Raw genomic sequence first — 27724 nt, forward strand, 5'->3', positions numbered from 1 at the left:
GATCAACGAACCAACGAATCGTGCTTCGTCCGGATAATCACTTACTTAGGAGGAGCGCTACGGTAGCTTTTTCTTTCACATTTTCACCTTCACCAAAGCTTCAGTGGGATTTTCACCAAGCAAAGGGTTGTTCGCGGGGCAGCCATCATCAAATCAAAACACGAACACGCAAGCCCAACGTTTGAACAGTTTTAATTGAACTATGAATATTTTATTATCCCAAGTAAGTTTTCTTCCTCGCCATTCCGAACGTAGCTGTGTAGCGCTTTTGGTTGTTTTCCGCCATGAAAAACTATTATTTTGCCGCTCAGTTAGTGTACTGCTGCCTCTCGTTAAACCTGAAGGCCTCCTCGCCGCGGCCATTTTTTTTTTAAATGTTTTTGCTTGCGGAAGGTAGGTAAAGGGATTATTTACGGATAAGGGGTAAAAGTTTTTGGTAGAAAGATAATTTTCTGGACTTGTTCTTCGCTGTCGTGATAGTAGGTTCTATAGCACGGTGTCTGCCTACTTCTGCTTCGCCTAGGATATGACTTAATTTTGCTTTTTCCCAAAACACACGATAGACACGGAAGTTTTTCTGCGGGCGATTTTAATAAGTTCATTTACAAGTGGCTAAAGCGCGCCTTAGTGTCGCAGAAACGAATACTTTCGGAGGATTACCCCTCAATCACTCGCTCGGTTCGGTTCTTCCTTTTTGTGAAATAATAAATAAGACCAACAGCAACACCTAGCTGCTGATTGTTGCATAGTTTTCTTCTGTACAAAGGAAAGGAATACTATCATTTTACAGTAACATTATGTTGGAGAGGATTAGAATTACAAACAAAAAAAAAAAACTAAAACTCCGTACATGCACACAATCAATACGCCAGAAAACGTTATCGTAATTAGTATGTATCATTATTTAGTTATCACAGATGATTCGCTTCGTCGATTCTCGCTCTTCTCCTCATATTGCCATGGTTTGTTGAGTTTTACAATAACACCTTCTGGTAGTGAAACGATCTACGCATTCGCTGCGGTAGCTGATGGGCCGGCTGAACCGGTACGGGATTCGGCGGCCGCTGCTGCCGCTGCCTGCATCTCCTGGAGTTCCTCTTCCTCGCGGGTCAACGGGACGGTTGAGTGATTGTACAGACCCTGGGCCATCAACTGGAGGGCGAGGGGGTTTTTCTGGCCGGACGATTTCTTGATTTTGGCGCGCTTGTTCTGGAACCAGATTTTGATCTGTGCCTCGTTAAGGCCCAGCTCCGCACTCAGCTGCTGGCGGCGACGCTCGGTAAGGTATCGGTTTTCGGCGAATTCGTGCTGTGCGGGGAGAGAAAGTGGCGAAAAAAGAGATTCATATTTTAATGAGGTTTCAACTCTTGACCGAACGGAGGAATAAGATTGATGTCTGAGTCCTAAGAATTCTACCCACTCCTTGACAAAGAGCATCAAATAGATACTGAAACTGACTCAAAGTCTCCAGCTTAAAGGATGTCCAGCTCAGGAGCGGTCACATATGGAACCTTCGACCTGATAAAGTGGGGGACTGATAAAGTGGCTACTTATCCCTTGAGGGGTCTATATTAACCCGGAACATCAACAACTACTCGAAATTTCTCGTGTCAATAATGCTGGTTGTACGATCTTTAAGAATATTCTAAACAACTTTCTAATCGGTGCAGTTAGCACATCTTTAAGAACAAGAATTTTACACTCCGTTAAGCATACATTTCACCATATTATTCCAAATCAGTGTCAACAAGAATTAGACCATTTAGACGACCTAACAATTGCCATCCAAAATTAGAACGACAAACTTTAAGCCGACCCACCAAGAATTTGAACCATTTTCCACCAGAATGTTACATTTCACGAGCTCTTACCTTTAGCCGTGCCAGCTGAGGTCCACTAAATGCCGTCCGGGGTCGCTTATCATCGGCTAGGGCTGCCGCTGCACTCGCCTGTGCCGCACTGCTGCTACTCTTTTCCGCTGGACTTTTCTTTGGTTTGCGCGTCCGTGGACCTACAGCGAGAAGTGGGAAGCGAGATCTCTCGTTAGCAATGTTGGGCGACGAAATGGGAGATAAATAAAAAGATCCTTGGCCCACCCCTGGATGGCTGGTTGGAGACGAATAATCAAACAGTAGCGATGCGTAATAATTGATGTACAAATACGCCTGCTCTCTACCAAAAAAAAAACGGCTTGAAGTCCCAACAGGAAGCACGGGGACGGAAATTGGCCCCCAAGACCCGAAATAAGAAAAAAGACCACCCAGACCCACATCAGCTAGCCCCGGCCCAGGTGCGTTGTTTTCCCGAGCCGGGTTCAAGTAACGCGCTCGAGGTGCTGAGGGTGCCCTATGGCGCCAAAAGGTGCCCTTTTTTTCCTCCTCACTCTCTCTTTTCCTAGTTGCTTCCCAAGCGTTTCCACAGGCAAGCGCCAGCTGGGAACGTTTTACACCCTGGTCTTACCAGAAGGTTCGGAAGGGCACAAGAGACAGTTTGAGTGGCCTGAAGGGAGAGAAGCGCACAAGCTGGTCAAAAATCATAAAAAACCCTCGCCACTAACAATCGTTAACGTGGAACCTTGGAGAACGGAAAAATCGGTAAGGCAGCAACCATGCAGCATTGCGCCATTGCGAGGAATCGTTGTCGTCTTGTGTTTGCGCTCATGTTGTTATGGATCGTTTGTTGTTTGCTTTTCCTGAAAGATGTACATAAAGTAGAGACTCACTTTTTTCCCTTCTTTCCATGCGTGTGTGTGTGTGTTTGTTTTGGTCCACCCCGATTTCCTTGTCAGCATCTCGGAACAAGCATCGATTGCGCGTACACGGGGGAACAATAACTCGCCCATTTGTGGTATTTTTGTTTGTTTATCATATGCACTTGAACCATTCCTCACCCACCCTTCTCTCTCAACCCCGTTCTAGAAGGCTCGATGGTTCGATTCTATTCTACAGCTACAACTCGGCTCATCACGTGATTTCAATCTGTTCATCGCTGTTCTGCTTCAAGAATCATGTCGTGCATTATTTTATGATCGCGATGATGATCGCTCTTTCCTGATGCTGGTGGAAAGAAAACACACGCCTTGCTGGAACTCCGTGGACCTCCGGGCGATCAGTGGGAATGACTTCTTTTCCCGGAATGAGCTTCTCCACTTGTTGGAAAAGGGTTCCCAAGGACTTCTAAGCCTGCTGCCACAACGCCATCAGACGCCATCCTCGATCCTCGATCGATGTGCCATACTGTGTTTTCTTAAGAGCAAGACTTAGAGGAGACCTCAGAGGACTAGCAATGGAAGAAAAAGGTGTGAATGGATCAAGACACTATCTTTTTTGTAGTTGTGTTTTTTTTTGTGCGTGTTGTATTGTTCCACGCTGTCGAATACCTATCGTAGCCATCTGATGTCGAAACTTCGAGCACTTAGTCCGTGTACAGTTGATTGAGTAAAACAAATCCCTGCCTGTGTTAATACGTACGGAAATGATCACCAAACATGTGTGTCAGCGATGCATGAAGGTGATAATTTTACACCGATCAGCTTGATCTTGTACGTCACGATGGAGTGGGTCGTGAGAAAATTATTGCTTAACTGACACGATTGTTGTACGTTAGACGAGCGGAACAAACTTTCCAATATGCTTCATCAGTGTAGATCATCGAACGAATAGGAGATCTAATGTAACAAGACTGGGTCGATCAAGAAGTGTAACACTCAAGTGTAACATTTACATATTATTGCTTTTCTCCATATGGGAAGTTTTGAAGTAAGTGAAAACGTGTAGTTTTGAAGGATCTCTTTATTCGTTCTCTTTTCAACACATTTTGTAGTATTAGTTCTCTTTATTTATAGTGAACATTTAAGCAAATACTAATCTCATGACTCATGCCACTTCATCCTTCAAGAATATTTGCTGTACCACTGTGTCACTCGAAACATTCAACCTACCGCTCCGATAAAAGGACCATAAATCAAACATTCAATATACTAACCCATTTGGTCGAGGTCTTCGTGTTTCAAATGAAAACTGTTCCGGTGTTAAAATGATCCCGGGAGATCCGGGAGGGAAAATAAATACCCTTACACCCATCCATGACTTCGGATTGCGTGTTCATTTCTCAAGACCAGAAGTACGATCGGGTGTGTGTACAAAAACAGACAACCACAGCATGCAGCGATCGAGTTCCATTCCCGTAGTAGTGGGTGGTCCTGGTCGTAAAGTCGGCCAATTAGCATTTCTATTACCGATCGCGCACGCCACCCATTCCTCCCTACGAAATAGGTTCACCAAGGTTTATCCGAACCCCGGCGGTAATTAATTGTTTTGGATTTCATAAACGATGGTTTATTGCTTCATTCAATGCAAAAGCCTTCTATCCTTTCGTCCTACTCGTCCCATAATTTGTGGTCAGCTGATTCACGAGCAACCGAAGACGATCTAGGCAAGTAGGTGTGGTAAAATCGGTTCATTTGATCGCTTCTTGCCATTTTTCTAGCGATTATCGCGAAAGGAATGCGATCAGCGTGATGATGTTTCCTCTACTCTGTTCTGGATTATGTACACAAACACTTCAGAAAAGGAATCGAACATTGTCTTGCATGTTTACTTACACACTATCTCTACCCATTTCTAAAGTATTGTTCCTGAAGAGAGAAGAGAGAGAGGGTTTTGGTACAGCTTTTTTTTGTTGTTTTGCTTCCCTTTTATCCAGCAGAACGACATGAGTTTTCAAAACGTTTTATAGAGCTTGTGGATAAGTTTCCCTTTGTTTTCATTACACATTTAAGAATCTCGATCGATCTCGACGACGGGGTTTTGTTGTTGCAGATGGAAAAGGTTATGTTTTGCTTTGCGTGCGTGGTGTGTTTCTATCCTCACCTACCCTGTCTTTATTCTTTATCGAGCTAATGTTTGCATTTGGCCACAATCGAATGGTTATTAGAAGAATGATCGGTACGAGCGCCGTACAAACACTTCACCCAGGGTGGGTGAGTCATGTTCGTTGAGATGTTTGTTCTGGAGGTCTGAGTTGACTGAGAAATGAAGCTGAAAAGACAACAGTCTTATCCCTTCTTTAGCTTGCTTCAAAGTGCATAGGAACAATGTTTAACTATTTTATTAATCAATTCAAACGTCTATGAATGTCAATACGTTCAGTTAGCTATCATACAACAACAGCCGTGTCTTTAAAGATATTTGAGCCAAAAATAAGTAGACTTTATGGAATTATAACATTAAGAAAAAAATTATATTATCAAACCTTGTCTTGAGTGTCAATTTCTAGCTTCTTTGACATAAATCTTCTGATGTTAAACTGTCAATCCTGACTTGATTTGAATTCGGCTTCTTCTAATTAGAATCTGACGCTGATACTCCTATGCTACCTGATTGCCACAATTTTTCTTTTTATTAGTTCATCGAACACTTTACTTTTAAATACAAAATATGTGATTAGCAGATGTTTCTCGGTCTTAAAAAACTGCTCAATACCTCTGCTATTTAATATCACTTCAAGGATCACCGAGGTATTTACAGAATTGTAAGTAAAGTTGTATGAAAAATCAAAACACTGCTGTTCTTGGAGTGATTCGAGTAGAATATTTATCAAAATTTATTATTATGTTTGTACAAATATTTCTCAAATTTGATAAAACTGTTGCTTTCGTCTTGAGAAAGGAATTCCAAAAAACTATTATTGTTGCAAATTCCCATCACTCATCATTCCTTCATCGGCCAGCAAAAAAGCCGTAAAATAAGAAGATACCATTCAGAAACAAAATCAAGATACGCAGCTTCGTAGGGATGCCAGCATCCAACGGTATGCCCAACCAACCCGGTTCCGTCGTGGGTGGTCTCACGGCACATTAACCGGAATTTGCTTTATATCGCTTTATTGTAATTGCTCCTGACGGCTGTGGAGCGATTTGACTCGTTTCGGTGAATGGGAGAAAGGATTCCAACAAAAAAAAAAAAAAATGCCCTCCACCAAAAACGGATCGCATCCCCGAAGTCAGTCTTCCCGTCTTCTTCTGTGCGGCAAGATCACGTTCGCAATCAGTCGAACCGAGAGCATGTTGTCGACTTGATTGTGTTGCATATCCATAAGTGGGCAAAAAGGCAGCAAACGCACACATATCGGTTGAAATTTTTATGTCCACGCGGACCAGGCCTTTAAGAATGTATGAAAATGTGTGCCAACAGTTTTCGCAAAATGGACCGCTTTTCTACATGCTTTCATGCAGTGGACCAGGCTGAAGAAATGCAGATCGAATACATCCATTTTGTGCATGATCGTGATGGAAATGAGATTGCCGTCGGATTAGTGGCTCGGGGAATCCTTGGGCAAGAAATGATCCTCATTAGTGAAAGAACCGCTTGGTTCGATAATTTATCCATATGATCCAGGTGAGGAATAAAATACGATCCATAACTGAGGAATGTATCATGAAAAGCTTTTTAAAGACCTTTCGAAACGGGGCTCCTTAGCACGATTTAAAACTTATTTTAAAAAACCTCTGGTGTAATTATTTCACTCTCCCTTCTACATACGTAACTTTTGAACCTTTCAATTTGTGTCTAGTGTTGATTCAGCGATTTTTTTTTGTGTTTGCCACCAAAAGAATAATCGATAGTTTATTGATTATTTGACCTGCTGTCTGACGTGTCTACAGCAGCGAAAGCCCACAGCACAAATAAAGGAAATAACATTTATATCACAGCCTACCGCACTAAGCAGAGACAGCTAAACAAGCCCGCTGCTGCTCTTCAAGGCTCTCCGGTCCGGCCGGTCTCTGCTGCTGCGAGTCATCGTAGGAATTTTCTAATTAAAACTTAAAACAATTAATTAAATCGAAAACTGTTCAATTTCGAGCCACGGCAGCTCTCTCTGGCTTTAGCTTTTGTTCGATGTCATCCAGGAATGTACAGCATGTCCTTACCACCAAGCAAGAGTGGAAGAACTTGCCTTGAGCAAAATAACCATTTGGAATAGACGACTCTACTCAATATGTCTCAATCGATCGAAGTCCCTTACAAGAACGACTAAACCCGTCCTACTGGCAAATAGAATAGAGCTCTGTTACCTTACCACTCTAACCGATTTAGAAATCATTTAACTAACATTCTTCAGCGCTTCTTCCCTCCGATGGCGAGAGGATTGCTCGTTGTTTTGGATGGAACTTGACTAGGACTCTTCAGTTCTACAGGAAGGTAGAAATCGGTTACAAATAGAACAAATTTAGTGGTGTTCGCTTACGCCAAAAAAAAAAAGCCCCATAATGACATCTGCAACTGTCAAGCGGACTCTAAAATTGAAACCACAAATAGAAGTGTAATGAGCGTATATCCTTCTTCAGGAGAGATCCACAGCTCGTACCCAGACGTCGGTAACCGTTTTCAAGAATCAGCCAAGGGAACTTCGACAGCTCGCTACGCAAACGGAGGATGCAAAACTCTACTCCTGAAGACGTTCCGGTAAAAAAAGGCTTTCTCCTAACAGGGTGTGGGCATGAGAAATTAGCTACACTTTTACGACAGTCGTCCGTTTTCGACAGTTAGTTTAAGCAAAGCAGCTTCAGAGCAGCCGTCCGAGAGCGTCCCGAAAAGTGACTCCCCGAACTTGAAGGACCCAAGAATGCTGGGAGCTGGAAGGTCCCATAGTGGCAATTGAAAGTAATGATACTCTTCGACGTTTCTCTGGAAGAGTGTACACGACGACGACGACGACGACGAGCTGCTGATTCATGTACCGGTGAGTTATTTGGTTAAAATTTAAATGCTTAATTGCTTTGTGCACCCTCGCCTTCCACAATCCCTTGGCAAGTCTATTTCCGACTGGGGGAAAACTCCATGGGACCGCACGAAAATGGACAAGAAGTAATGAGCCAACATAAATCTTGCCACCGTAAAATCTAACAACCTCGTAAAACGGATCAGGGACGCTGGGGGTAACCCGCTATGAGGGTTACTTTCGGTAACGAACTCTCCTTCTCTCCCAGAGTTACTACTGGCGTGCAGGTTACCAACTCAATTCGAGCAATTGCTTCGAGTGGTTCCCCCACACACTACAGTGGGAGGCATGTAGGCATTTGGGTCGGAAGCTATGAGGCCGTTCGGAATAGCAAAAGTTTCAAATTTAGCTTCAACCATTTTCTCAAGAGTCCTCTCGTCGGTTTTGCTACAAAAACAAGCCCTCGAAAAAGTTTCCGTTTTGTGCCCTCTCCCCACAAGTGTGACGGAGGTGTGTGAAGATGTGGTCGTTCTTGTTGATGGCGGTTGAATGTTTTGGTTTTTGTAAGGCGGGATTGGGAGATCAATCCTCCGTATGTTGATGATGGCAACCCGATCGGCATAAATAATCATTCGATGTGTGCGTGTGTATGGGCATGCTTGTGAAACATCAACCGATATAGTGTTGATGGTGCTTTGTTTTAAGTGTACCACCTTACAGCGAAGAACACGATTTCTGATCGGTGTTTACCTTTTTTTTTCTCCCCAGGCCGTCACACCTACACACGCGATGATTACATGGACCGTCGTTGCCGTAGTGAGTCCCTCTACGCCGAGAGGAATCGGCATTAGGGAAACGGAGGCCTCCGAAAAAAAACAGCATACACGGCACACGCAACAGAGATGTCAAACAAATCACACGAATTAAGCCATTTTATGGCAATCACACAACAATGGCGGCGTATCGAAAGACCACCCCTTTTAGAGTTGAATTGCTGATGCAGCTGGCGGTGCTGGTAGATTGAAGGTGTTGAATTTGATTTAATTAGCAACCGACTGGTGCGCAAGAGTTCATGCAAAACTTCGACACAATTTGCTTGACAGGAAGAGGCCGTACCTTAATGCTCCTCGAAACGAAACCTGAACCAATGTGCAAATCAAAATTCCACTCCCGTGCCTTATTTAAATATGTCAAATCTCTATGCATCCCCAACTAAGGTTTGGCTCACACGGTGTGACATGCCATTCTTCATTCCGAAGATCCCACCACATCCCCCATTCTACGGTCGCCTTTTTCCGCCCTTCAATCTTTTCAAGCGCAGGAATGTTTCGCCATCATTCATGTATGTTTGTCAAGTCCTCCCGAGTAAACCCCCCCTAAACACTAGGGAAGGAAAATTTCGCAAATCATTCATACTCGAATGCTCGACATTCGTTTCGTTCAAGAGCAGCAAGCACACCTTCGGCACCGTGCAAAAGGCCATCTTGTAGAAAAAGTCTGCCCGAATGCTCTAGCTTTAATTAACATTTTAAGCAACGGCTAAATTGAGCGTAACAATTAACTCCATTTTTCTATAGGATGCGTGAGAGACTTGTCCTGCTGCGAAAGCAGTGATGCGCACAGCCCTGGTCAACTTCAAGGCTTCGATGACACTTGTGCAAAGAATTATGAAGCGTTGTAAAATGCTCGCTACATCCACTCTGTAAGCAAATTGGAAAACTATTGCAGGAGTCAGAGTTATGCTTACTAATTTTTAACCCAAAGGAAAAGTATACCAAAATTAGGTATTTCGCAAAATCATCATCCTCAACCCAAGGGGATCGATTTTGAGGGGGGGAAAATGCGAAATTAAGAGCACCGGTGAAAATGGATTAATTACATCGTCTTGGCAGCTCGACAACGATCTTTTTTTTTCTTCTTGCTGAGAATGGGATAGCGAGAGAGCCTGTAGCTGGCAGGAAAGGTTCGTGACACGAACCGTGATGATGACGCACTGCGACACATTCACCGGTAATTAAGCAAATGCGAGAGCTGCCAACGCGAATGCACGGTTCCTCGGTACAAGGATCCAACTCCACACACTCTTCCTCTCTCTCAGTGTGTGTGTGTGTGTGTATGTGCACTAATTGCACGATCGTTTCGGACAGGGTAGCAGCATCAGCAAATCCAAGAACGCTGCGCCCCATACTCCCCAGAGGGTGTAGAGTAAAATGGTGGAAGTTTCATCAGCTACACGCACAACAAACAGGAACCGAATATTATGCGCTCCCGTGAACGCTGTGTGTGGTCTCCGTCTAGTGTCGGGAAGCACAAGTACACCGAGGGCGAATACGATGACGAAACGGATAAAAATTAATTGCGAAAGGAAGCGGCAATTATTGACGTTGACATTTTCTCTTCACCGCTCTCTCATTCTTGCCCTGACGGGAACTTCATGGGAAAACTCGCTTGCGGGAAACAGAGTGGTGAAAAGTCCGTAACACTGACTTCGGAGTTCGGAGGATCGCTCCCTGCGTTCGCCTCATCGGGAGATCTGACTGCAGAGGGATTCCAAGCTGCCAGACACTGCTGCACGCCGTCTGGAGGTGAGCAATCGACTGTGAAATTATCGCACCCGGCTTGGTTGGAAGCTTACAAGATGCATTTCGTTATCCAAGCACAAGGCCCTTGGTGCAAATTTTTACAATCCGCCATATTCCACAAACAACACACCTTTTTTTAACTCCTTTTCGCCCTGTTTCACCCAGCTTATGATATCACCAAAACAATAAAAAGAAGTATTGAACAGGTTCGCCAGATCTATTCTTGATCGTGATCACATAATTACAAGCAGAAATCGATCGTTTTGGTGTGAATGGGAAAAAATGAAGATGCAAAAAAAAAAAAACGGACGCACTGTGGGCAGCATTAAAGAAGGTGACAAAAAATTTACACTCTTCTCAACCGCGATCACACACACAGACGGGTAGGTAATGCGATACGATGACAATTTTGTGACGTATGACATGAAAGTGATATTTTAGTTTTGCACATTAAGGCTGCACACTTCCTTCGGCGAACCGGATCGTGTCCGTCAATAAATGTGTTAATGTACTAATTAAATTGGATTTTGTCGTTGCCCTGCTGCAGGCAGGAACTTCAGGTGATGTTGATGTGCGGACCGTGTGAAGCTGACGCAGGATCAATCGACGGACAGGCGACCTTTATCGGAAGTGACAACGGGACATCACACGTTTCGTCGAGTTGCGCCAGATCGGGTGGCTCGCGAGCGAAAACCGCAGCGAATCGATTGGGATTCTCGGGCGTTTGGTGCTGATGTCCCTGGTACAGGTAATCGATCTGCCCCTGGGGCGTGTGAGGAGTTATGAATGTTCGTCTGTCACAATCGCTAATACCATTTGACGGGTTGCAGATGATGGCTTGATTCCGCAATCAACACCATCAATGGGGAATATTGCAGCAGACGTACGCTTTTGTAATACTTACGATTTTATATATTGTTATTAGAATAAAATGCTCCCATCAGGTAACTTACTTCTGCCTGTAAAAGGAATAGAAAGGGGAGAGAAAGAGAGAGGAAAATAAGTTTTAATATTTTTTGCTACCATCGTCAACTCTTTAAACTAATCTCTTGTACCACATTTCGCTACTACCATCCTTCCATACAGATAATTCTCCCACAAAAACAAACCCAAAAAGCTCGAAAGATTTTGTCCTATCTAAATTGCAAGAAGTCATCAAATCCTGCACTCTATTGAGCGGAAAGATACTGCCCATCCCCATGGCTTTACACACCCCATTCACCACAAATTGCTTCCCTTAAATGGAGAATGATGATAGCACTTTAGCGGCAGTCACCCTCCCAGGGCCCGTCCGAGAGTGAAATCATTTCAATTTGCCGTCTCGGAAAACTTTTCTTCACCAATCCTCTTCGGGAAGAATGTTGTTTCGGCTGCGGAATGGCGATGGTGACCTTCAGACAACAGAGCAGAGGGAAAGCGACTGGCTATGCTCGGTGTAATAAAGCAATAATAATCCTCAAATTAATCCAATAAAAATCTACTCCTGGCAACCGAAACTGGCAACCGATTTTGAAATTGCCATTCTTCGCTGTAGGTGTTTGTGTGTGCGTCTTTGGGACCAGACCAGCGATCCGGCAGCTCTGCAAAAACCTGTTAGCACCCCGTTTTTTTTGCGGCGAAGAAACCCATCAAGTTCGGTCTTTCCCTTTTCTGCCCTGGGTAGAACAAATATCGTTCTTGTGAACACGTGTTCCCTGCCTGTCTCGCTGAGAGTGTAAGGGTGGATGAACAAACAGATCCGGGTGTACAGCAGCAGCACAACAGGGGATTTAAAGTGTCGTCAGGACACTCGGCCCCACGGGTGCGGTGAGACAGAGCGTAAGAAGTGGTTTAATCTTTATTGAATTACACGGGTATAAAGTGACATTAGCGGGTGTATGTGCAAGAAGGGGTGTGATTTTCCTAACCTGCTGCTGGAAAAACGGTCCGAAGATAATACACACCCATGCACCACTTGGCTCCGTGTTTTTATCAAGCGGAATTCATTCATACCCTCGTCTAAATGACATTGTTAGGGTTATGATTTTCTTTCCTTCATCGCATCCCTTCGCACCAGGAGCAGCCAGAGAAGGTGCGATAAGTTCCAGTTCTTTGGAACGGAGTGTTGTACGCTTAATAAATCAACATTCGATTCGCCCTTCAAGAAACAGCTTCCGTCCGGGTGGTAGTTTATTCGGCAGCTCGATTTTTTGGCTGATGTCTCGGTACATCAGTCGCAATCGCAGTGGCTTCAATCATTTGCTCAAACAATTTTAAAGTGTCAATCTGTCTTTAAACCTGGCCCTGGTACGTGACGCTGTGAAGCCAAATCGCAAACACTTTCACTAGCTTTTGCGCCTTGGTGGTGGTTTAAATTCAGCGCGTAAAGTTCCATCACAGTACTCGTCGTGCCCTTTTATTGGCGGAAAAATCAATGATCTTGAAGCAAAAGCGAGCAATAAATCTTCGTCTCCATCTTCGTCTGACAGGTGGATGGTTTTGCTTGGTGTTTGAGAAGTGAACTTCGCCCGAAAAAAATAACTCCCCAGAATCGATACGATTGACTTTGAACAATGAAAAAACGGGAAAAAGCGAACATCACACGCCGGCACCAAAAAAGAAAACTTCCCCATAGAACCAGCCGAACACGTCGGCGATACGCTACGATAACCTTTCCAGCTTTCGGTTCCAGCAGAGCACGGGAAATAAAATGGCGACAATCTGTAGGTGGTTGATTTATTGTTTATTGATTTTACACGGGTAACAACGTCGTCAACGCCCCATATCCTTACAACGCTATCAAAGCTGAGCAGCCGAGAGTGGAGCGCTGATTGGGGAGTTCCCTTTTTTGGGAGCATCACCATCAAAACACCTTCATTTTGCAAGACTAGTGAAGTTTCTAGTAAATTATGTAAAGTGCGTAGATTCGATGTAGAAAAGATTTATGCACCTATGACCAACACCTTCGAAGGTAGATAAAGTAAAGCTTCTTATAGTATAAAGCGTGCCACGCCGCAAACAGCGTGCGTTGTGCGTTACTTAACTAATAATACCACCAAAGGGTGTCTTTGGTGTCTGTTGCTTTTGAGTCATTTTTATACATCTTTCACTTTATAGCTTCCTCCTAAACGTACTAAGGTACGCCTGTTGGCGCTCCTGCCCGATGAGACCACAAATCGATAATCGTCACGCAATTGTCGAGCTGCTCCATCATCATCATATCGTTTTGGCAGCATGTCACCGTTTGACAACCAATTGATATATTTACTGCCGATTTGGTCGTAAAAAAGGGTACTTTGCTCGCCCAACCGAACGACTGTTCCGGCTCCGAAAATGTTTCGTTTATGCACCACATGCTCGACGTTCGTCCCGAACCGGTGGGTGAAGCAATACCGTAGGGGGTCAACATAAACAATCATAACGATCCGGTCGGAACGTGACGACGGTGAATTCCTTACGAGACAGGTGGAATGTCTTTATGAGTGAGCTACCAACCACAACGAGTTTGCTTCCTTGATTTAGAAGCCTTCGGATCGAAAAACTGGGACTCCCTCGGTTGGGACCCTTGGTTTGGAAAATAGCGTAGCGCAAAAAGAAAATCCCCAGTCCCGAAGTAAAAAAAAAAAGGTAAATAAATAAAGCAGCAGCCGACCACCGCCAACAACAACAGTATGGAGGAGTTTATGGCCCCCAGGAAACGACCGATTTTTCGTATCGATTTATTCGAAGCATAAATCTGCGTTGGTGGATCGTAAATAGTATGAATTATGGTCTTTGGCTTTGGCCAAGTCACCCTCGCTCTTGTCTGCGATAGCGATAGGGAGGCCTCCCTTGTGATCGTGAGGGGTGTAGTAGCGTACACACACAAATGCACGATCGATTTGAAGGCTGTCGAAGCAACCATTAAAGGTCGTTGCGTGGGTTGCGAGACGTCTTTAAGAAGGCCATTTTTGACCCACCAAACTAGTGTCAGTAATCTGAGCATGTTTAAAGACACGATTGTTCACTCAAAGAAGAAGGTTGATGCGAATTTTTAATCCCTAGAGAAGGACGAATTGGAGTTAAAGATCAAGTATTCTAAAATACTTCTTTATTGGAAGAATTCAGCATAAATACAGCAGAAATACTACAAGATACCATCAAATTTATTTACACAAATTACGCACCTCAGTACAAACGGCCTACTCATACCGGATACGTGAGACACACCAAAATGCTAACCTGAGCCAAGATTTCACACACCTAAAGATCACAAAGCAAACAAACGTACAACCAAGTCCTGCTGCAAATGGCAGTAGGCGACGCAATATTTTTCATAATGACAGTTTAATGGCTTTATTTTTGGTCGATTTGTTATTATTTATAGTGGTACACCGGTTCCCCGCAGGCTTAGTATTACTTCCACCTTCTTGTAACTTCGCGCTTCACCTTCCCACCAAACAATGGCTAAAAGTGGTCCACACCACAGCTAAGGTCCCTCCACCATACTGCGAGTGTCCATGCCATGTGCATGTAGCCGTGGAGACACGTGGGAGATGAAAGGTAGAGCTCCCCTGATCATGGGAGTTTGCTTTCGTGCCACAGTGGATGAAGGAGCTTTGGAATTTGTGAAGTGCGTTTGCTTATAAATCAGGGATTAAATGTATCAAATATCGGCCGGTGTGTATGCGTAGTAAGGAGCAAATTTATGTCACCCGGGGGAAGTGGTTGCAAGGTTCGGACACAAAAAACCCATCTGGCGGACTGTCGTCATCAGATGAACGTCTTTATAAGCTTCTTCTGCATCGTCTGTTATTTTTTGGTATTAAAACTTTGTTAGGATTTTGGAATTGCTTTTGGAGCAGACTTCAATTTCTGATTTTCTTGACTTGAGATCTTACCTGTTGCTGGGCAGTCCATTGTCAAATAAGAGCATTTGGAAAGAGAAGGATAGATCCCAATAAACTAACGATTGTGCCATTTGAGGTGAGGAAAATCCTAATTAAATGCTTTGTCAACCTATCAATGCGAGAAGTTATGCCAATAGACACAAGAATCAAATTACTTAAATAAATTTATTGTCGATTAAAAATTCTTCTAACATTAAATTCATGAAATACATTCCTAAACTGACACTAAGTAATGCAACTGTCAATCAAACAACTGCTCTAATCGCTCAACAAAACACCCATCACGAATGGCTCAAAACATAGGTCCAATTATTACACTCGCTTCGTGTCAACTCATATCAACATCAATCAACCGAAGCTGAATCTTCCCGAGAGGAAATTCATCCACGAAACAATGGCAAGCATTTTCATTTAAAAACAAAAACACCCAAACACGTTTAACATCATACTCACACTCATTAACAGCATTCACGCAAGTACTAAAAATAAAATGCTCCATTGGCATCGTGTTCTGCTCGGGTCCCCAAAACATGAGATCATCTCAATAAGACACGGCTAATAATAATAAGGAAATTCTTCCACTTTCTTCTACCAAGAGGAGCTGGTGAAAAATCACTACCGAAATTCATCGCTTTTTCACTAGGAAGAACTCAATAGGAATGAGAGACCCACAGCATAACAACATCGTCAAAATCTTAATTAGACATAGTTTAGTAACTAATTATTCGTACTTTTAAGTGAACCTCACCCTCTCATCTCGATGTAAATGATGTCATTTCTTCGCCTGTTTTGTAAGTCTAGCCTTTTTCCACTAGATAGTCGGAAAAGCGCCATTGCGAGAATTTCAACACACAGTCACAAACAAAAAAAAAAAAAAACATTGGATAACTGACATCACACAGGGAAAGTGTACGGGTAACCGGGTGGGATAAAATGTAATTTCAAACGGAATCTGTCATGTTTTTCCCGCTCGTTTTCAATGTTTTCCCGGTCTGCCAATTCCCTCGTTTCAGCAGTGCAAAAAACACACACACACACACACACACACTCACAGCATCACTATTGCAGATTTGAACATTTAATCCTTGTCCTCGGGACGGGCACGAAACCGACCGGACCCTTCGCAACACGAACGGTACAAGCGCGAACGGACCCCGCCAGCTCGAAACCACTTCGTTTTCATTTCAAACGTCACATCTTAACAAACTGTCATGAAGTTAAATTTAATTAAATCCTTCATGTCGCTGTGTCTGTTTTCGGTGTGCCGGTGTGCCAGAAAACCGTTCCACCGAGCTGTTTCGCCGGGCTTCGGAGCAACATTTTCAATTCGTTACGTGGAAATTCGTTCCGGAAGTGAGGATGCGTGGTAGTTTGGGTTCTAAATGTTGGATGCAGTTTAGAATTCCTGTTCGCTTTTTTTTTTGTGCGTCTGTTTACCCTCTGTTTCATGCTCAGTCTTCTATTTAGTCCACAGGATATTATCACATTTCAAGTGAGAAGTGCAAACAGTCATCCGTCAGGATGAAGCGTGAATGAATTCTAAACCGCTTACGAATCGAGTTCTAAATTTGTAGCGAAAACTCACCAATCATTCTACTGTTTCATCAATGTCAGTAAACGGTGGACAACTACTAGTTAAGAAGGCGGCGGCTGAAAAACAATTAGTGTCCTGCTGTACACCAGCGCAACAGCGCAGAGGGTAAGTGCAATTTAATTGTAAATTTATTTATCGTTTTAGGCAACAAACACTCAGGCAAAACTGCGCTTCAAAAATCGAAGTCAGCGTGTGGAAAATAAGTCCTCTTGTTTGCTTTTTTTTCCGCACGTGGTAAAGGAAGGATCATTTAATTATGATAACAGTTCTAAAATCGCACCACATAATCGGGTGCTTCATGATAGTAAAAGGTAAAATCACTATCCTAACAATCCTTTGTCCCGAAGAACCAATAGAATTTAATTGAATAATCCACTCACCCACTTTTAGCTAGATTACTTTAACACCCTTGAAAGGATCTGCTACCGATGATAAGGCTAATCGTGTCCAATCCAGCACATCGTACACCGCTGCAGTCGATTCCTTAATCGACGTATCCTCCGGACGTATCGCACAGTCCAAAAGGCAACCATAAAATAGCGAATTCATGAACTTCTCGTGCCAGAAGTGAATCGATCGGACCGTTTTTCAAACAACCGACCGTCCTGGCACTCCTTCGAAGTTTTCCCTATCCCATCACCAAGCAACCGATTCCATTTAATGGACGATTGCTTCCGATAGCCTGCTTCCAACCAACGCACACTCCCAATCGTCCTTGCCCAATGCTCCATTCGCACGACCTTTATCTGCCACAGAACATAATGTTTTCACACTCAACCCAAACCAACCCCACATTTTCCTTCGGTTGTATGATGTGGAAAAAAGGGATGATGCCCACGAGAGAGGGGACTCCTTTTGTTCTGCCGGCGCTCTTCTGCCCGCACAAGAAAAGCGTGAAATTGTTTCGACATCCTTTTCCTCATGTTCCCTACTACCAGCACCGTGCGTGGTAAATGGCAATGATTTTCAATTTTCTCACCCATGGCAACCGGCCAACCCATCTCAACCCAGCACAGCACCAGGAAGCAGAACTGAAAAATTAGGGCTGTTAACCCTGCCGGGAGCGGTAGCTGTGCTGGTAGTCGCCCTTCATCCCTTCATCGCATCATCCGGCGGGTAATCATCATTGTCAGCCACTTCGCCACCCTCGGAATCCCTCAGCCCGAGCCTGCTGAAGTGTTTTACTTTTATTAAATTTTTACGTGCGTCCCTTGGTCGTTCCGGAAGTGTGATGATTGTTTGTTTTTGGATCCGGCTAAGCGGTGCTCATCCTCGGGATGTTTGTGCTTTTTGCGTTGAGTTGGGTGGTGGAAAATTAACAGCAATCTGCCACTTTCTGTTTATCGATAATTGAGAGCTAAATCTGAAGTGGCCACACGCCCAGGACTACGGCACAACCGAGGAAATTTTTTTCCTTGCACCAAGCTGACTGATTTTGAGGGTTGCCCAGCCAAACCATATGCTTGCGTGGTTTCTGTTTTGAGGTTATCGGAAAGTAATGGTGCTAGTTTTGGGGAGTCGTGATTTGATGAGCAAGAAATTAGCTTATGAGGCATTTTTCCGAAGTTTTGCATCATCCTTTACTCGATTAGTGTAATAAAGCGTTTCCGATGACACTCACTTTATGCCTAAGACATCATTAAAATTCATCGGCCGCTGTGTTTATGATTCATTACTCTTTACTCATAAACGCTTAACCTGTCCACTCGCTTAGCTAGATATCCGCCCAGTAAGACGAAGATTCTTTTACGACCGTTTTATGCAACGATCCTGATTTGAGGATTTTAATAGACACGCCAGCGAGGTAATAAAAGATGCAAACTGCTGCGATACAAAGGAAAACGATGAGCATTAATGTTGTTTCTTCAGCTCATACTCTATAGCCTCTATAGAGTATGAGCTGACTCTATACTCTATGAGCTACTCTATAGCTCAATAATGTCTATAGCCTTTCAACTGTCCGAAGTTGAATGGTTAATAGTAAACAATATTACTGTTTAATGATTATCTCTCTTCTCACTGCGGAATTGATGTCCGGGAGTGCAAGAAGATGAACGAAGCTGATTGAATTATGGCTTATAAAGGAGTATTTATTAGAAATATATTTACGAAGTCAGTGTATAAATCATTAAGTATTTTATTACTTGAAGGTTTGTTTTATTCAATTATTTTTTGTCACATATTTTGTATAAATCTTCAAAGCTCTCTCATGAAAAAGAATTTTCGGTAGAAAGAGACGAACAAATCCAATCGTACTGATACATCCAGACAAAACTGAATCATGATTTCATCTCAATTTGGCTACACCGGTTATGCTGGTGTTTGTGTGGACTTCTACCTGACACTGGCGGCTCTTGATGACTCCTAACTTGCTACATTTTGTGAGCAATTTTCATGTCTCAGAGGCTTTTGTGGCACTTAGATAATAAATGCTAATCAGTTAGAAGTATCAGTTTCGTTCATCTTGATAGGTGTTTTGGACGGTGAAAATTCATCTTAGAAAAATCGACTTGGAAGGTCCGATTACCTTAGGCCTTTCCTTTCATTCATATTCATCATGGCCTTTCTAATTATTCTGGTAAGATTAGTACGAAGTATTAGTTCATAGAGTTATAATACTGCTTTGCCATCTTGTTCAACATTCCTCTTCAAAATTCCCTAAATCATCCCACTCAAAGCCCTTAGATTGAGACATTAAATCGCATCACAATAACCGTTCGTCTAATTAAATCCTTTTGCTGCAAGGCTCGCCGAATCCTCGCTATTGCATAATTTAGCAGTAACCTTGAATTAGCATTGAATTAGCTCATGGAGCGTACAAATCTCCATTCATCATTGTAAATGTGCTGGAAGCAATAAAAAAAGAATCTCTTTCCCATACGACCCAAACGACCCATTGTTGCCATCTCGATGACGTGCGCGTCTGATGTTCCTCCTGATCAAAAGACGACGAAACACACACTCTGTGGCGACGACAGAGCCATAAATAATGCTGCCCAAGCGTTAGCCATTTTTTTTTCTCTCCCTCTCTCCGTTCGCTCATTTCCTTGAGCTATTCCATTTCCGCACACCTTCAATCAATTTCCGTAGTGCGCAGACGACAGTTTTGCTTGCACACGTCGATCGCCGAGGCTTTTGGGTGGCTTTCTATCCAACCTTAGCTCATCAATCATCTAATGGCGGTTTCATGAATTTGCACAAACCGCGCACACACACACGCGCGCCCGATTTATTCGCGTATAAGGTCAGTGAACTTGAACTTGATTGCACATTGACGAGTGCATCAGCGATGATGACATTTCTTTCCGGCGGTAGACACGAATGCAGCCTAAACTGTCGATAGCAGCAGACATCGAAAGGCATCCGTTACAAAGCGGGGCGGAACAGAATGTCGAACCGTGTTCCAAGAACACGGTGCAGCATGATCGTGCCCGATCAGGCCCGCTCAAATCGCAAGGGTCCGAATGGACGATCTTCTCAAACTAATTAAGACATTAAAGTTTGGCTCCAAACATCAATCAAAAGTGCGGAAGAAAGAGCATCATCCAAAGCAAGCGTACGTTCGCGTATGGAACGAAGCGAAACGAACAAACAAATGAATTCCAAGGCGGAGAAGGAAACAAAAAACTTCAACCAACACGCATCCACACCAATTTTTTTATTTATGGTACGATCCGTGATCTTGCAGCAGAACAAACTGAGCGGAGATTGACGCCGGTTTCATCGCACGGGGCACAACCCGGGCACATACACACATGTGTCGACAATGTGTGTGCCGCCCAGATTTTTTTCGGTGGGAGAAGAATTCCACCCAAAATGCAGGGCAGAAAACGGCGCGGTGAACGATTCCGAACAAAAAACTGCTTCCACTGTTCCTCGAAGGAACGAACGGTCCATTGATCAAGAGACTCAAATCTCATCATCGAGCTCCGTATTCACCCTGATGCGCTCCGATCGTCTTTCCACCTGCAGCAATGCTGCAAATGGATGCCGATACCGCATCATATCGTGGCTACACATCAGCTTATCGAAGTTGCAAACTTCCTTCCCAAAGGGTAAACTTCGATCGCGATTCAAATCGAGCTGTCCGTCGATTTATTTACGCTGCTCAGCGCCCCGGTCTGTGTTTGTGTGTGTGTGGGCAACTTCGATCTGCAGATGATCGGCGGCTCAGTTTCGATCGATGGCTTAATTGATTTATTTTACAAACAGTTACACCACCACCCGTCCTTCCATTCGCTGGGTGCAAGACATGAATGACGTTCCGCCCGAAGGCTGCTGGCATATGTGCTTGCTTGGAACGTCGAAAGAGGACGGCAGAGACACAACACAAACAAGAAAGCAAATGCGTTTGATGGATGCATACCTCCCAAGACGATGGCTCTTTCGTTGTGCGGAGGACACATGGTGCAAAAGATTATAAAGTTTCTTCGTAAAATCGTATTTTATTGATTATTTTGGCTATTGGCTCTGGTACAAATTTGTACCTTTTAGAGACGAAATATACTCCCAGCCTGGATTCAAATCTTTCAAAGACCACTGCCACAATTTTTCATGTTCGGCTATTGCATGTAAAGTTAAATTAATTATCAAGACTTTTGGACACAACAAGCACTTAGACCACCGAAATCTACGTTCAGAATGCTAATATCAAATGTAGTTAAAATGAAGCAAAAAATCCTCCAAAAAATTCGTAACAGAAGGCATTGGTTTCTTGATACGTGTCTACTAATCAAACTATGGTGCAAGCAAAATGAGACCCAAAAACCAACAAACCAACCGGATCAGCTCTGGAATGAGGAAACACGAAGGAAAATAACGCGAAGAACTGAGCTGAGGAACCGCCCCAAGGCGCACTCCTGCCTCGGTATGAGGTTTTTTTGTGGATCAAACGGTAATATCTTCATTTTCGAGAGTCTTCGGGTGGGCCCTTCGAAGGTGGTGACCACATGCGAGGATTCTGAGGCATCAGCACGGGCAAAACCGCACACGATCGCCGTCGATCTACCGCGCTGCCCATGCCTGCGAGCGGGCAGTAGCGCGCTGCTCCACATATGTTATCATAGAAGCATAACATTGGGGTTCCGAGATTAAAGCCTCGGCGAGTCGCTGTGGGTGATTTTTTATGCGATCCTTGTAATGGGAGCCAAAAACAATCTCTCGAAAGTGAAGCGTACAGTCGGCTCCAAATTTTCTGAACATTGAACTTTGTGCAAAAAATAGCAAGTTTGAGTAAGTTGATAAAATGATTTATATATTGAAGTCTACTGTGATTTGGCGCACATCTCCTGTGACCTACTGTACATCTCAGACGCAGTACAGTAAGGCCCAAAACAAATCCAACTTTAGGCTACCTCCACACAACCATGCCCTCCAGGCTCCCGATGTAGGGAACATTCACCACAGCAGTGGCAGAGCCTCGCCGGCTTCACCACTACGCCCTATATCCCGGGCGTCCGATGCAAAGACGCCTTCCGGACGCCGATCGTCTTCCACCGGGGACCTCACACATAATCCAACACGGGGGGCCCAATTAAGCATGTTCACGGCATTCATTCCGCTCGTAATGCTATAATGTTCAGCTCTAATGTGAACCGTACACCATTTATGTGATTTATGTATGAGGGGCGAGTTCAACATTCGCGCGCGCTTTTCGCTGCCGGACCTGGGTTGATATTGCTGTCCCACTCTTGCAGCTGATCTTTGGTTTGTTATGCTTATATTTAATTCCATTCGCTCCGTTTTTTTTACCCCCTTCTTGCCATATTCGACCGATCTTTTGGCTCATTATGCGGTGGATTCGTTGGAGCAAAAGATGGAGCAGCGATGCGATTTTTGCGTGTTTTCTTTATTTGCATACGCATCATCATCGTCGCCCTTGTCATCGGTTGCGCATGACTGATATTCTGTCGTTCGGAACCGGATGGTGAGCGGTGGCACACTGCGTGCGTGTGTGTGTGCAGGAAGGCAAGCTTCTTGTGATGGATTTAATTTCCGAATCCCGAGGGCTTGATTCCAAGAAGGCACGGCTAAATTATCCGTCAGTAGTGCATCAAAGTGACAACGAAATTGATCCAGTCACTTCGTCCCGCACTCGGAAGAAGAGATTTACTGAGATGATATTTGAACGCTAAAGTTGAACAAATACGCTTCACGCACTCTTTCCCTGACTTGTGTCTGCTCATATAAAACCTCTTCTCGTTTTAATGAAGATTACAGCTGCCCTTCGTGCTAAAAGTTGTGATCCTCCAGAATCAACACAGACGATCAAACACACATCTCTAGATCTCCCGCCCCAATCTTCCTGCACCGCTTCATCCACTTGTTCCGCTGATTATTTATCACAACTTCACGTCTTTTCGTATTCCGCTTTACATCAGACCGTCCCAATCCGTCGTCTTCCCAAATTCCCACTCCCTGTCTTTTGTGTGTGATTTTGCATTCCTTTCCTTTCGGCTGGGGTTTCTGCTGATGCTCGAAGATCTTAGCGGCGCGTTCACGACGATCGCACACGACGGAAAACCCGAAACCTAATGAAGACATCTTAAAATTCAAATGAATATAGTAATCATTTTAATGCCCCCATGAATAGTTTTCAATAAAGAAAAACATATATTTATTAACTCGGAGGCGCGCAACCGGCCCCGGTAGCGAAGCTCCCGGGGAACGAGGGAATGGTAAAATAAGAAGCAGAAATGGAAACACAAGAAACTGCACCACCCCAGGAATGGACACACAGAATCCCATCGACCACCGTGCGCAACGATGGAGGTCTTTTCTCTGGCCCGTTGCTTCTATTCGTTTTCCAATTTTCTTCTGCAGCTGTCGATAAGCCAAGTTTGGATAGTCTCTTGAGTGAGCGCAAGAGATTGAAACTTCGCAAAAGGGTTGTTTCATTACTGCTCTAGATACGCAGAAACGATGTGAGAATTCGCATTGGCGAGCTGGATGTATGTAAAGCGCACCCATCAGGTAGGTACTCGCACTATTCCCGGACAGATTAAAACCCTACAATCAACGCCGCCTCGGGAAATGTCGCTTTGTTCGGGGTGGAGAGACGCTACATCTTCTACCTACTCTTTCCTACATCTTACGAAACAGACGTACGTCAAGGTCGTGTCCGAAGCTCTGACATCTTCATTTCACCTTCTTGAGGCATTCTATGTTTTGAGTTCTCTCTTCTTTGCTTCTTTGGATCTTCTGAACCTCCCTCAGCCAGTCTAACCCGGCCCAGTTGATGATTCATGCGGAAGGGTTGGCTAGTATAGAGCGAGAGAGAGTAAGTAAGGGGGAGCAGGAGAAATTGGAAGACACTTCGTTCCAGAGCGTTCGGATATTAGATTAGACCTTTTTCCGAACACGATTCTGAAGCCAGTTTGATGGATTTACTGACGGATGTTTTGACAGGTCACCACACCGGCATCGGCTACTTTTGTGGAGCACCTATGAAAGGAGGTCCCCCTTCCTAGACCAAGTGTCCTCATAGGTAGTACGCAGCTCTACATTTGCATAGCCACGAAAAAACTATAGCCGAGCTTACCAACAGGCGACGCTAATCAATTTGATGGATCGTCCCACTGATTAGCTTACGGGTTATGTGCGTGTAAGTTTAATCATCTGGAAGTTGGTGGCTTAATTTTTGGCAGCTCCATCCCCAAAACCCCGATACCCACCCTCCCTCCGTATACAGATATCTCGGTTGGTTTAGATGTGCTTTTCCGTGTTCTTCCTGCCAGTCTTGACATACTGGGCGAAAGAAGGCCCACCAACGAAGCCACCAGCACCGGTGGCGGATTCCAAAGTCTCGACTATGCTCAACAGGCCGCTAGGTGAAGAAAGCAAAGATACGAGAAAGAGCGATTGCGCATAACTTGGACTACTACGGTGCGGGAGAGACAAAAAAGGGACAGATCTGCGATCTTCGCCATGGCCTTGCCATGGAGGAGCTTATCGTCAACTGATATTATATGCTCCCCCCTTTTCTCTCTCCTGGTGGAAGCTTTCCGAAACCAAAAAAGTAAAACAGTGATGGTCAAAAGGGAAAGAAAAATTAGCGGTAAATTTGATTCCCGTAAATGTCCACCAGTGCACGCAGCGAAACACACGAACGCCAACGAAAGAAAGGCCTCACGATGGTTTCTTGTTGGCCTTATATTGCAGTTACGCAAGGGTGTGATGCAGTTGGAGTAGAGGCAACCCGGCCACCACATCAACATCAACATAAACGGTTGGCCTCTTTCTCTCTCTCTCTCTCTCTCTCTCTCTCTCTCTCTTTCTCTCTCCGGCATCCTGGTAAAAAGAGACACAAGGAAACGGGGAAACGTGGAAAAATTTACAACTCAATTAATTTACACCTTCGCAATGGCTGTTTTGGTGATGTGGTTAGTGGCGGCGGAGCGGAAGACATAAGGGTAATCTTGCTCTGGCATTGCCTGCATCTGCACCGCATGCATATACTTCGGCGTTGTGTGTGTCTCCGGTGCATGCCAATTGCCGGTGTGAGCGCTGTGGCCACCCACGTCGCGTTGAGACCTCGAGACGGCACCAGGCGCACCAGGAACAGAAGAGCGAACGGAGAGTTCTCAGAGCACGCAAAGTAAACGGTGTTCCCCGAGGGGTGGCGGGTAAGGATGGTCAATAAATGAAAGCAAAGCCAAGCTGGCGAGTTGGCGAGGCCCGACCCGACGTAACCGAAGCCAAAAGCGAATTCGATGCAAAAGACGAAAACGTTGGCGAATGGATGTCCACTGCACTGAGGGGAGAGATTTGTGGCCGATTTTATAAACTGTAATAAGCCATTTGGATTGAGGGACCTCGTGATCGTGACACATTCGGCGAAGGATTGCGCTCGGGGCAAATGAGGTGATAAATTTAGCTCACGCTCAGAAGGGGTATTGCAGGCCATTAGGCAACAGGTTTTTTTTTTTCGAGAGACTGTGTGTTTGTGTGTACAACAAGGAAGTCATTGTACCGTGTGTTATTATCTTGTATGCAAATGGGGGGAGTTGAAACCTGTGTTTGATCGTCTAAATGTCATTTGACGTGTCGGAGAAGATGGACGGCGATGTTTGTTTAAAGCAATAATTTATATTATTAGTAAGGTTTCAACCTTCAACAAAGGATGAATTATTTGGGTTTTTGTTTTCCTTTTTAGCTTTATTTAGACTGCAAAACAACCCTCCAAGATCTCGTGGAATACACATCACATGGAATTCGTCTCCATTCTCCAGCATTCGTCTTCGTCAAGAACTCGACGATTCGTCTTAATTATCATCTCACATTTCAATTAGCAAGCTCTAAAGCAAATCTAATAAAACTCCCACCCCACCAACTTCCCTGTGGGTCCCTCTGTTGATCATAACTCGCCGGCACGTTATTATGTTGTAAATGAAACGATCTCCCCTGGGTCCTCTTCCACGTGGTGCCTCACTCCCGCGTTCCTCCAACAACTTCGACGGACTGCAATCCGCATTGCTTGCAGTTTCCCATCCACCCAGACGCAACATCAAACACCATTCTCAACGGCTCGAAACGCTCCCACCCACTTCTTCTTCGCGGTCACCATTGACGAACGGCTCACAGCGCGCGCGGGAGACGCAAGATTCGTCTGATGTGTTTACGATTCAATTCCGCCGCTCGCTCTGGTCGGACGCAAACGCTTCGTTTGCTCTGCCTCCCGTGTTTGGGGGTCCCTTCTGGGTCTCGATTTGGGTGGTCCCCAAAATGGTGTTCCCATATGCTGTTGTTTTCGCTGCTCGCTCGAGTGCAAGCTCGGTGGTTGTGGCTGTGGTGTTGAAGTTTTACAGACCCACAACAACACCACAAAGAAACGGTAGCGGCAGTGGCGATGAAGCGTAGTGGCTGTGTGAGTTACGCGAACGAACACTTCGCTTCACCCAAGATGGACTGGAGCAGTTAGCAGCGGTGCCCTACAACCCTAGATAGAGGGAATTTAGGACTCTTTGTAGTTTTGCGGTTGAGGAACTTCTTTACTTTAGAACTTTAGAACTAAGAAATCAAATTTGGAGATATTCGCGCAGAAACAAAGCAGCACCAAAACTCATAATTTGTCATCCTTTCTTTCTATGAATACTACGTAACGAGTCATACTTCTACATCCTTCTCTCAACAAACCAACACACAACCGCATAAGGTAAGTGAAAAGATTTCGATCTATTTGTCTCTATTAGTGTCACGCGAGGCAAGCTGCAAGAGAAAGCCTGTCTGTCAGTCCTGGTGGAATGTCACCTCACGACTTCGATCGGCAAGTTGCATCGCATGTCCACGTGACCGCGATTGAAGGGTGCGATACTTGTGCCCACACCACCCGGTTGTAAGTGCGTGTGCGCGCGCCCAGGAAAGCGAACCATTTTTGGAGCGATTTGTCTCCCTTAGCTGATTGATTATGGTCCTTGCGAGACGTTTGGATGAACCTTAGTTCGATGTTAAGTGAGGGTGATTACGAAATTACGGCGTCCCATTTGCTTTGGGAAGCTTTTTATGGCGAAGCTGTTTATGGTTGATTATGGCAAGTGGATTTGTTTTTCACTACAATAACTTTCTTCTTCTTAGGATGGTTTATATAGACGTGTCGTGTAAAGAATAAATTATTACAAAACTGTCAAATCCCATCCGTGATAATAGATGTCAAAGTTTTATGTTTTCCTGATGAACAACACGACACACGTCCCTATCCGTGACATAACTTACAAATTGATTGTCATTTGGACGGTGGTGTTTCGAAAATAGGTTGATTGGACGTGTAAGTCTAGCAGAGAAGCTTCATTAAAAAGCATTTTATCGCATCTGGATTTTATTTTTCTTATCTCCAGAGATGGGTTTTTTCTCCCATATTTTTCGACCCTAAGCCAAACGCTCAGAAGGTAAATAAAATGAAACAATCTCCACTCTACCACTCTGACAAAGAATTCATAATCTTCACCACTGCTCGTCGCACG

General features: G+C 44.3%; 3 protein-coding genes across 4 annotated transcripts in view; 1 reads left to right on the plus strand and 2 right to left on the minus strand.

Moving 5' to 3' along the window:
• LOC126564216 (uncharacterized) overlaps positions 1-27724 on the minus strand; it is a 444146-nt gene that overhangs the window by 251051 nt on the left and 165371 nt on the right. The window lies entirely within an intron of this gene.
• LOC126564527 (protein kinase C and casein kinase substrate in neurons protein 1) overlaps positions 1-27724 on the plus strand; it is a 424303-nt gene that overhangs the window by 6709 nt on the left and 389870 nt on the right. The window lies entirely within an intron of this gene.
• Positions 1006-27724, minus strand: part of LOC126564265 (homeobox protein invected) — a 57433-nt gene continuing 30714 nt past the window's right edge. Inside the window, 2 exon segments of the mRNA XM_050221264.1 lie at positions 1006-1308; positions 1872-2011. Coding sequence (XP_050077221.1) covers positions 1006-1308; positions 1872-2011 — 443 coding nt within the window.

This window comes from Anopheles maculipalpis, chromosome 3RL (genome assembly GCF_943734695.1).
Source record: "Anopheles maculipalpis chromosome 3RL, idAnoMacuDA_375_x, whole genome shotgun sequence".
NCBI lineage: Eukaryota > Metazoa > Arthropoda > Insecta > Diptera > Culicidae > Anopheles > Anopheles maculipalpis.